Source organism: Palaemon carinicauda, chromosome 4 (assembly GCF_036898095.1).
Source record: "Palaemon carinicauda isolate YSFRI2023 chromosome 4, ASM3689809v2, whole genome shotgun sequence".
Classification (NCBI taxonomy): Eukaryota; Metazoa; Arthropoda; class Malacostraca; order Decapoda; family Palaemonidae; genus Palaemon; species Palaemon carinicauda.
The window spans coordinates 86,278,811-86,291,310 of NC_090728.1; the positions used below are offsets into that span (position 1 = coordinate 86,278,811).

Below are 12,500 nucleotides of genomic sequence, written 5' to 3' on the forward strand. Positions count from 1 at the left end.
CTGTAACTCACACACCCCAACACTTCTCACTCCTTAAAAGAATTCCCCAATCTACCTAGCTCCACGTCACAAGCCAACCAAGTGCCTCACGCACCTCCAAACGCCCTCCAATTATTGACAGCAATGGGTGTGACCTCTCTGCTTGCCCTATGGATTCTCTTCTAGCAGCCATTAGTAACATCCTTCGCAACTTCTTACGATCCTGCAAAATTAAATTCACCTAGGAGTCTCTTGATGACTTTGCTTTTGACAACGCCGCCCTTGAACTTAAAGCTCAGTTCCCTTCATAGACCCTCCTGCAAACGACCCTAATACAATCACTCACAATAACCAAAACACCCAAGTGAAAGTGCTCCAATGGAACGTTTACAGACTTTGAAACAAGTTTGCATTCCTCCAATCTCAAACTTCAGTGCAAGACCCTGACATTGTACTGCAAGAAACTCTGCTTAATAAGAACACACCATTTGCGTTCTCAGGATACAAAGTGTACACAACGTATCTATCACCAACAACAAGAGGACTAACCACCCTTGTCAAAAGCAGCATCCCCTCCAAAATAGTACCAAGCACAGACTGTGGGACAGAGGCAGAGACTCTTAGTGTCCAGATATCTCTGCTAGCCACAACTCTAACAGTCCACAACATCTACAAGTCCCTAGCAAAAAGCATCAATGCGGAGGCACTCTTCTCCGCAGCATCCAAGGATAACTCAATAATTGCAGGCGACTTCAACGCCCACCACCAGTTCCTGAACTCAATATCAGAAACAAATCAAACAGGCAGACACTTGCATGCCCTATTGCATGAATATCCTGATGTAGCACTTCTTAACAACGTCACAGAAGCCACCCATCTAATAGGAGGTCGCCTAGATCTCACATTCCTCTCCAGTGCCATACAAAGAGGCGCCAAATGGCAACTACATCCTGTACTAACGAGTGATCACTTTGCCATTGAAGTTAAACTCGAATTGGAGAAATACCCCTCTCCTCCTCCACCCAAAAAAAGGTGGAACCCAGAGTTTTCTAACTGGGAAAATTCGACACAGCTATGACAGAGTGGGCTCGGGAATACATAAAAAATCCTCACAATGATATCTCCACCCTATCACTCGACTTCAACAAACAACTAGAGGCAGCAGCCAGTGTTTCCATGCCTCACAAAAAGAAGTCCGAGAAGAAACACGCTGATGCCTGGTACTATAACAGTCGTATCAAAGAAATGAATGCCAGAATAAACAGGACCAGAAAACTTCTCAGAAGACAGAACTGACGAGCTACACAATTTACTTGTGGAGATTATCAAACATTCTGTGCAAGTATCACTAGAAGTAAAAACAGACAAATTGTACTCATGGGGCCATGAAGTCAACTTTATCACATCCCTAGCAAAGATATGGGGCTGGTTTAGTAAAGTCTCTGGGAAGTATAATACACCAGGAGTCACACACCCAGACCCATTAGCTGAAGCCAATAGGATTGCCAACAACTTTGCGGACAGAGCAAAAAGCACCAGCCTACCTCTGCAAACTATAAACAGGCAGAGAATACTGGTCCCAATCAGGGAAAACATCATTGAAGCCGCCTGCAACATGGCAGATGATACTGACTACCCCTACACCATGGAGGAACTTAACACGTCCCTCGCAAAAGGCAGGAAGGACACTGCCCCTGGAGCCGACCTCATCACATACAGAATGCTGAGGAACATGGGAAACCACGCCAAACTGGTTTACTTGCATTTGATCAACAGGACGCATACAGAAAGACTACGCCCAACCACATGGAACCAGCAGGACACCAAACCAATTCCAAAACCCAAGGAACCAGACACCTACCGTCCCATAGCTTTGATAAGCTTCACTGAGAAAGTAGCTGAGAGATTGGTACTCAACAGACTGCTGTGGAAAATAGGCCAACTACATCATCGCCTATCTGCCTACAGAAGTGGCATAGGCACTCAAGAATGCATCACAGATGTCCTCTCAACAATTAATGACAAAAAAGCCTTTGTCATATTCCTCGAACTCGAGAAAGCTTTTGAGCTAGCCAGCTCACCAGATATATTCTTCACACTTGTTGAAAAAAGCATTAAAGGACACTTACTAGCCTGGACTCGGAACTACACACTGAACCGAGAAGCCAGAGTCACTTTCCAAGGAAAAACCACTGATTTTATCCCCCTAGAAAACGGAACACCACAAGGAGGCATACTAAGCCCCTACCTTTTCAATCTACTAATGTAGAACTTAGCCACTTTAAACCTCCCAAATGGGGGGGAAATCTTCATATATGCCGACGATATATGCATTGTATGTCCACACAAAGCACACGCAAGAAATTCTACCCAAAAAGCACTTGACATGATTCAAGCCAAATGCAATGAATTTGGTCTAAAGATCAACACTAACAAAACCAAAGCAATGGCTATAAGACACTCGTAAAACCCTCTGAATTTCAAACTGAGAGGCGAAGCCATTGAATGGGTGAGTCAATTCATGTACCTTGGGGTAAACATTAGCAAAACCCTATCACCAGCTAATGAAGTAACCTACCTCAGAGAGAAGACAAAGATTCGTCTATCAGCCGTGAGACGAATGACCTTCCTAAAACAAGGAGTATCAAACAACCTCCTAAGACTGTTTTATCTACAAACAATTCGATCCCACATCGATTATGCAGCACCCAAACTCACTGCACTGACTGACACTCAAAAAGCATCATTAGAAGTAGGTCAAAACAACGCCATGAGACTCATCAGTGGCTCTCAAATGTGGACAAAACTCTGCTTACTTAGAGCAGAAACCAACCTAATTCCCCTGTCAGCTAGGATTGACATTAGGAATAGCAGCTTTATATTCAAGTCAATCATTGCAGACAGAAAAAGCCCACTCAACAACAAATTAAAAAGGCTTTTGCCCTAGCGGAAGAACTAGACCCGCCGAACTCCCATGTAAAGAAACTACTAGACACACTCAGAAGGATGCAGATGCAAAATGAGGCCAACAAAACTAAGGGACAACAAAGGCATGATGGCTACAGCTCTCCTGCCCCATGGGCTCAGGACCCTATCAAATACAACTTCACCATCCTACCAACAGCAAGCAAGGCCTTCTGCACACCAGAACAACTCACTGAAGCTGCAAAGACTGCAATCAGGAACACACCTGCGCCTCACATCTACTATACTGATGGATCAGTAGACCGTGCAATCCCTGCAGTAGCCGCTGCAGTTATCTCTACATCAGGATACAGAGAAAACTGGAGACTTTCCAACCACACCTCCACATTGCAAACTGAACTAGTAGCTATTGCAAAAGCTCTAGAACACTCTGCCAACCAACAAGATGGAAACACAATGATCCATACAGATTCCAGAGGAGCCATTCTGGGCCTCAGCAACAAGGAACCCACAGAGAATGTTTACCTCATCACTGCAATTCAATTCCTAGCCTTGTTCCACCAAAGCAACAACAGGCAAGTAACCTTGAATTGGATTGCAAGCCATACCGGAATCTCTGGCAACGACGAGGCCGACCACCTAGCCAAATTGGCCTTAATGTGCCACGCTATTAGCATAACTCTGCAACCTTCACTCAAAACCATCAAGAATCAAATGGCTGCCTACTGTAACATCCAAAATACAAGTGAAGTAAGGCGAGCCTTCCTAGATAGATCAAGATCTGCAAAGTGATATATTAAAGCTACAAACATATTACCACACCCAATTGCAAGACAAACACCCCGCCAGGACGCAGTTATCATCTGCAGACTGCGACTGGGATATCTATGCAGCTGGCAAATTATCTTAGACAACGGCAAAGACCCAGCAGCACAGCATAGACCAATAAGACCGTGCAAGCACTGTAATCAAGACACAGAAGAACCTCTACAGCACTACCTACTGCAATGTCAGGAAACAAGCCTACTTTGGCAGGATCTTAACCCCAACAATCCTGCAACTGCAACAGCAATTGTCAAACACATAATTGACAATTATGATACCCTCTCAGCCTTTCTCCGCAGCTACCCTCCACCGAGATAAAGTTGCAACAGTACCAATCGGCAATCTAAACAACCTTCTTATCCCCCCTTCACCTTCTATGTTGGGATCAGAACGATTGTTGGCGGCTGAGGGCAAAAACTCGTACTCCTTATAAGGAGACAGTTTTATCCGCCCGTCCTGTTTTCAATCTTGAAAATGGGGGCGGAGTCGTCGGCGGTCTTTTTGACTTCCAACATTTCTCTCTCTCCTTTCAGCTCATCTCCCTTGCTGGAGTCAGAACGAGTGCTGGCGGCTGAGGGCAACAACTCGTGCTCCTTATAAGGAGACAGTTTTGCCTTCCCGTCCTTTCTTCAACGTTGAAGATGGGGGCAGAGCCGTCGGCGGTCTTTTTGGTATCCAGCATCTTTTTCACTTTCAATCTTCTCTTCTCAGTTCAGGTATCCCTCCCAACCACTTTTCGATATAAGTCCCAATAATTTCAATCATAAGTAACTCTAAATTTTTTTTTTTTTTTTTTTTTTTAGATTTACAGGTACAGGAATTTTTATTCCATCCTTTCTCCACTACTCAAACATCTACAACTCCCTCCTTTCAGCTCTCTCATACTCAGCTGAAATCTCACGCTATCTCTCCACCTTACAACTTAAGCTTAAACCACTACGAAGTTTTTTACTTCACCTATACCAATGTCTCCAACTAAAATTTTTCAACTCCTTCCCGAGCTCTCCTACTTATCGGGATTTACTACTATAATTCTTTCCTTCCCGAGCTCTCCTACTTATCGGGACTTACTACTATAATTATTTTTCTCAAATTAAAGACTAGAGCCAGTGGGCTCTTGGGAAGGATATCCCCTTCCCGCAGTCACCCACTCCCTTGTCAAAAACAACCCATCACAACCCAAAACCTATCCCAATATCCTAAAATAAAAGTTACAGAATACTCCCCACCCCCAACCACCTATCCCAATAAATCCTACCAAAACACCTACGGGCTGCAAGATTGCAAGAGCCTGTGTCTGGCCAAAAGGGCCAGGCAATCTTCAACAACAACAACAACAAGCTTCCATTTCATTTTGTAACTGGGAGAGGCCCCTCATATACCTAACTGCCGCCCCAGGGCAAAGTTCCTGGTGACGCCCCCCCCCCCCCCCCACTCTCCCACCCCTACTTTCAGCCCCAACCCACCAGTTCCAATTCCACCCCTTTTTTAAATCACTTTGCTGCCCATGGGCCTGTATATAGAAACCTAACTATACTATACGGCCTAGTTACAGGATATCGAAATATGTTATAACAGATTAATTATACTGGTGAAAAAGTATTTTATATTAAGTGACTTAAAAAATGACAAAGTAAACAGCTCTTAATTTTTGCTTCATAGAAACATATTTACAGCAATGAAGACTTTGAAGTAAAAGGAAATAAATTGATTTCAAAACAAAATTCCATTAGCAGTACAGAAACATTCAACCATGACATAATAAAATTTAATTATGAAACATTCACAAGATTTATTTACATAAGAGAATTAGGAAGAAAATAAATAAATAAATAAATATATATATATATATATATATATATATATATATATATATATATATATATATATATATATATATATATATATATATACATACTTTTCATTATTTGGTAGAAAATGGAATATGTTACATATCTATCTATCTATAGATTCCATTTTACCGTAGACTATGTTTGCCGCATATATACATATTTTACAAAAAGTGGAATTGCTGCATAGGTTCTTTCAACTAATTTGAGAAACAGAAAATGTATTGGTACTTATAATCATATACATACATACATACATACACACACACACACACACACACATATATATATATATATATATATATATATATATATATATATATATATATACATATATGTGTGTGTATGTGTGTGTATGTGTGTGTGTGTGTAAATAACTTCAAAATACCGAAGTACCATAAAATACAATTTTACCTTTATTGTTATAAATACCAGATTAGTTGAAACAGCTCATGCAACAATTCTATTTTTTGCAATATATATATATATATGTGTGTGGCGTGACTGATCTGGTAGTTCGGAAGTTTTAAGTTATTTACATTTTTTCTGGTTTAGTATTCTGAAGTTATAAAGTAATTTACAGCTCTATCTTGACTCTCCAAGGAGCGACATCTAAATAGAAAAAAACCCATAGCCCATAAAAAATGCAGTCTTCGATATTGTCTGCACGAGGAAGAGAAAAGTATTCACACGATCTCTATATATACGTGTTTGATGGTTATGCTGTTGATAAGATAAGAACATTTAGTGAGAAAAGAAAGCTGTGGAAAGGTCGGATACACGTTAGAAATCGTGAAGTGGTAAAACAAATTAATGAACACACGCATGCAGCCTCGGCATCTAAAGTTGAAAGAGAGATAGTTATAACAAAGATAAAAGTGCGATCTGCTGAAACCTCTCAAGTAATTAACGAGTGCCTTGTAAATTTGCCTGAAGCTTCTCAAAGAGTGATACATATCACCCGATAGCTAAAGAAAATAGTGCATTGGAAGCGGAAAAAAATTGCCGATTTCCCAGGAAATCGGAGCAATTTAGAACTTGTAATACCCAAAAGCTTTAAAACTTATCATGTAACTGATAGTATCGAAGAACAGTTTTTATTAGCTGATAGGTGTGATGCATCATGGAGAATTTTGGTATTTGGAAGAGAAGGAATTGCAATTTTCTTAGTCAAACAGATGATAAAAAATTACAAATATTTTAAACAAATTTTGATTTCCACCTTAGAATTAGCATTATATATTAACACTCAAATTAGTTGAAAGAACCTATGCAACAATTTTGCTTTTTGCAAAATATGTATATAGTACATGCGGCGAGACTGGTCTGCGGCAAAAATAGTCCACGGAAAAATGGAATGTGGCGAGATGGCCACGGCAAAAGGGCCACGGCTAAACGTCCCATCCATATATATGTGTATATATATATATATATATATATATATATATATATATATATATATATATATATATATATATATATATATATATATATATATATATATATATATATATATACATATATATATATATATTTGTATATATATATACATATATATATATATATATATATATATATATATATATATATATATATATATATATATATAATACACACACCAGGTTAGGCTACAGTTTCTTAACATTTAGCAAATTAATTTTCTTGCTTAGCTTATGATAAATTCATGAATTACATTTTCAAAATTCATTGCCATCAGGGTTTCTGACTCAATGCTGAGGAGTGCCAAATTTGAAAGTCTCTCCTGGCCCATAGTATTTCTCAGGTATGTCTTAATGAGTTTCAGTTTGCTGAAGGCTCTTTCACATGAAGCAACTGATACCCCTACAGTCAATAATAACCTAAGTGCTACTTGAAGGTTAGCGAATCCTTCATCATATTTCATAATAAAACTAAGGCTGATTCTATGTTTCTGTCCCTTACCAAGAACTTTACATCTTGTATCTCTTGGCATAGTTCTGATGCTTTCAGGTCTTTGTCATATTTTTGCTCCATGCCTTTGCACACTGCATAAACTTCTTCGTTTATGCCAAATAATTTTTTAGGGGGCAGGAAAGTAAAAGAAAATGTAAAAGAAAACCTAGATATTTAGAAGCAAACATTTTGAGTGCATGATTTTCATTGTCAAGATGATTAATTCTATTGCAAAAAGAAAAAAATATCGCGGAAATATTTGAATTTTTGTTGGTTTTAATGGTTCAATTGCAAAAATCATAATTTTCGGTAACAAATTTCAAAGCTTTTATTCTTTACCCGATAAGTATTATTATTTCATTCTCTTGGGGCGGCAAGTCCAGGCTATTTTTGCCGCCTCTAAAAAAGTGCCGCCCCAGGGCATTTGCCCCCCCCCCCCCCACCCTTGCCCTCCCCCATGTGAGGGCCCTGAACTTGGAGTAACTATTTTATATTGCTAAACTAAACTCAACAGATTTCTCTCTTATTACAGGAGTTTTTTCTTCTTGAAATAAGTTTTTCTCTTGGTCGCTTGACTTTACCTTGTTTAACAGTCAAATTTTTTATTAAATTAACTTTATCATTATACTCATCTTTTTTAATGAGGCGCATTTGCACTGACTCGCAGTGGTGCCCTTTTAGCTCGGAAAAGTGTCCTGCTATCTGATTGATCTTGTCCAACCAATCAGCGATCAGGACACTTTTCCGAGCGAAAAAGGCACCCCTGGGAGTCGGTGCAAATCTGCCTCACTAAAAAGAATTTACTATAGGAATAAAATCTATTTCGTCTTTCGTTTCTTCATTTGGGCTTCTCCATGTCAATTTTCTATGTTACTTTTATAAAGAAAATGTGTTCATGACTTCAAGATTGTGTCTTTTAGCAAATTCTATAAGCATGGTTTCTCTGGCATTTCTTGTGCCTAGTCCAAATTTGCCTACAGCTGATTCTCGTCTCTTCTTTATACCTACTTTTGTATTGAAATCACCCAAAAACCATTGTAAATTTAGTCTTATGTTGTTTCATAAGTATCTCCAGATATTCATAAACGTTTCCATTACTTCCTCTGCATGTGGTGTTGTTGGTGCATACATTTGAATGATCTAAGTTTATACTTACTTTGTTTGATAATTAATCCTGCAATTCTACTAGTAGTTCTACAAAATTCTTCTATGTTACATGCAAGATTTTCATTAATGAGAAAACACACTCAATTTTCTGTGTTCCTTTTATGTCCTCTAAGGCAAAATATATGGTCATGTTTTAATTTCCCTCAATCTCATTATATCCCAATTATTTATTGCAACTCTTCTAGTAACGCAGCAAGCACTTCTTTCCTAGGCAGGGTCCTGACATTGTACGTTTCGAGGTTCAGTTTCCAAAGGTGGCCTGTTCTAGCTCAGAGATCTTTAGCCTCCTCTGCACTGGGATGTATCTGCCCGCCACCTTGGGCAGCTGTCCCACTCCCGCTGGGGACTGGAAGCCGAGACAGGGTTGTGATATTTATGTTTGGGTCTTGGCCACTTTTGATCACCACACTGGCCACTGCCATTCAGTTTTGTCTGTTCACTCACAGTAAATCTACCTAGTATGAGTGACCCCGACTAGTATAGCTTTGCTGATCATGGCGATGCGCAAACATTTTCGTCTTAAGGACCCCCACTATGATATGAAGGAGTGCGAAAATTAGGAAAGGTTGGAAACCACTGCTTTAGGACATTGTCACTATACCTTGCCATTCATGAGTAACCTTTAAACCTTTAATGCGTGACTATGTAACAATCGGAACTGCTATTAGTTCATTACCGGATATTAAAAAGTTGAATAATAAATCAAGAGTCATATCTTTTGGAATGTAGTTAATATTTTGAGAAAAAAAAACTGCCTGTCGAGTTGCCACTCTTCATTAGTTTCATAATATAGAAACTGCATTATATATTGTATCCCTGCAAACTTATAGTTTAATATAAGTGACCTACCTCCGGCCAAGCTCTGAATTTTCGCGTCTCTCACATTAAGGTTCTGTTGAAGTTTCGTGACGAAATAGTTTGCTTTCCGACATTCCTCGACTGCCTCTTCTTTTTCCGTCTGGTGAAGAAGAATGAAGATTATATTTCGTAAGAAACTTATAGTGAAGCGGTCTTATAAGTGATGAAGAATGTGAAGAATAAAAAAGACCTTGCTAAGCAATAGCATTTTGACAGTGAAGTGCCCATTGAAGTGAGAAATTGGGACAATATGGACTAGAGTCAAACACGCTTCTATTTATGCTCCACTTCATTTATTCACTATCTAAACACCTACATACACACGTATACATTCACTTATAATAACTCACAATTTTACCTTCAATATTAACCTAAATCATAACCTTAATAATTTTATACAACCGGGAGTACACCATCAGTCTCATTTATATAAAAATGAAAATACCATAAACCGACACAACAATATCTAAAATCCCGTCTCAATTAAATTTGTCCAAAATCTAAAAGATATTCAGAAATAAACAGCATCACCATAAACTGAAACAGTTTATAAAACTCAACAATGTAATTTTTCCTCTAATATAAAAATCCTCATTACACTGGTTATTATGACGCTCAGTATAACTCAATCACAAACAAAAATACTCAACACATTATTGAAGGTTTGTGCAAGTAGTAAAGTCATCACCTGTTTAGCCTATCCTTCTCTAGTTGCTGTGACACCCATAAAGACTTCTATACACTACATTCATATGGTTACTATTTACAAGGAAATCACAAATAACTTTAAACATTACACCCATTACCTTCACTTAATTGACACATTTCGACTGTCATAAGATTGTCAACTTTCTGTGTGCTCCAGCCCACAAAACTCAGCTATGGTGTTGTCCCGTATATATGTAAAATTAAAGAGGTCAGAGGTCTCCATGTAGGGAGAAATGATGACTTAAGTGGCCCCATGTAAGTTGATGACATAGTAGGTTCTGGCTCCTTCTATACACATAGGTCAATGCATGAGGGGTGAGCAGACTGGGGGCTTTTGAACAGTAAGCTTATGTCCATCTGCTTTTCTCATGCTGACCTCTACAATGACTCAGCTGGAGGGGGGGGGGGACCTCATTGCCCTACACAAGCAGGATACCCATCCAACCAACGTTGGAAGAAGTAAGGGGTATCCAACAGGTCACAGACTTGACCAAGTGCTGCCGCATCATTCTGCATTAGTGTGGCAAAATGCTGATACCGTAATGTACTCTTTTTGTAATCCCTTTTGTTGATTAAAAGTTGTAATGTAATAGAACTTTCTTCTGTGCCCCTACCCTCTTGCGTGACCTGGAAAGAAGTGATTCTTTTAATAATTATTAACAAAATCTTGAGACCATTAATTCAGGAGTGATTTGTGAATGGATGCTAAAGCTCTATGAATTTATCAAGACATGAAGATTTTTGAATAATTGTTAGTCTCAATCTGCCATTAAGATAAAGTGATTTTCTAATAATGATTAATGATTAAGATGAGCAGTGAATAAAGGTTGATGAGCCCGTGCTAACGATGTATGTAACTAAATGCGTAATAAACATCTCTGCCACAAAGATTAATCGCCTTTCGTTCTCCCGTCTCTTAAATTGAAATATGTATATTTTTATTTTGCTTGCATTTAACTTAATATGCCACATTGTCTCTAAATACCAGGAAATGCCATGTAAGCAACTATCATAACTTTAGCCCAACATTCTTACAAAAGGTGACACAACTGAGAGAATAGGCAATTGGAAGTTATATACATAATAAAATAAACATTAGTCCCCTTCAATGGATTAAGCCCTAAGGCTAACTTTTTTTCTGGACGGAGTACCTTGTAACCTCTGGGAAGTCCAACAGTGTAACACACCATTGCCAACAGGAAAAAAAAACCTGAAATTTTAGAAGTTTCTCTCGAGGGAGAGCCTCATTTATTTCGCTAGGGGAAACCGGCTAGTCTCCAGGCCTCAAGATTTGTCCAAGAGATAATTTATCATCAATCTTGAAAGCAAAAGAAGTGATTTTAAAAAGCCAAGTTCAAAGAGAAGCCGATATCATGTCTGCGTTAGTCGAGGCTGAAATCGAAGTGACTGTTTAGTGTACCTGCCAGTGACTACTGGCTGGTAATTACCAGCTACTACCAACACCTTATAAGTAAAGACAGTAAAGGGACGGCAGGAAAGGCAACCTATAAAAAACCTGTGTGCCTGACCAGGGCTATATACTGTCGACACACCCTACTAATTAGCTAAAAAAAAAAAAAAAAAAAAAAAACTCTACCGGGTTTCGATAATTTTTAAGGTTCATATGTTACTATGAGAATTATGCAATAATTGATCTATCATTATTCATCTAGTGATTTTTTATGCATTTATATTAAATCATATTGATCATTAGACTACCTATATACTTTTTCATAGTTATATAGCTTGCTGCTTGTTCATTTACCAAATGCGAGTTAAGGTTAGGCTGTGTATTTCATGTATATATAATATTGCAAATGTACATTACAGAATATGTGAAAGACACGCATCGAAAATAGGACCTGTGCCTAAGACTAAACTAGGAGGGGAGAAGATTGTTGGTGGGTGGTCTAATATTGTCTTAGGCTTCTTAACAGTCACATTTTCCTCCTACCATATAGAGATATGGTCAGAAAAGATGCCCTGCTTTTTCTGCATTTAATGTAATTTTTGTTTGTCGAGATACGAGTTTGCATTCACATTTGTAGAATAAGGGCCTCTTGAAGTGACCTTAGCCTCTATTAAGCCCTGTTTCAATTTATAATCTTGGACTTGATGAAGTACTCATATTCTGCAAGTTATGATTATATGTACATTTAATACACATCCTTACCTTAAATTTGCATTGATAAATGCGAGGAAAAATGCACCATTAAATGATAGTTTATGCTGGAGGGGCAATTTATTCAACATATG

The 12,500-nt window shown here is 38.5% G+C and overlaps 1 protein-coding gene across 1 annotated transcript in view; it reads right to left on the reverse strand.

The window, feature by feature from the left end:
- The window catches only part of LOC137639554 (cilia- and flagella-associated protein 58-like), a 238,763-nt gene that overhangs the window by 73,488 nt on the left and 152,775 nt on the right, over positions 1-12,500 (reverse strand). The window contains exon 7 of the mRNA XM_068371818.1: positions 9,446-9,636. Coding sequence (XP_068227919.1) covers positions 9,446-9,636 — 191 coding nt within the window. The remainder of the gene's footprint in view (positions 1-9,445; positions 9,637-12,500) is intronic.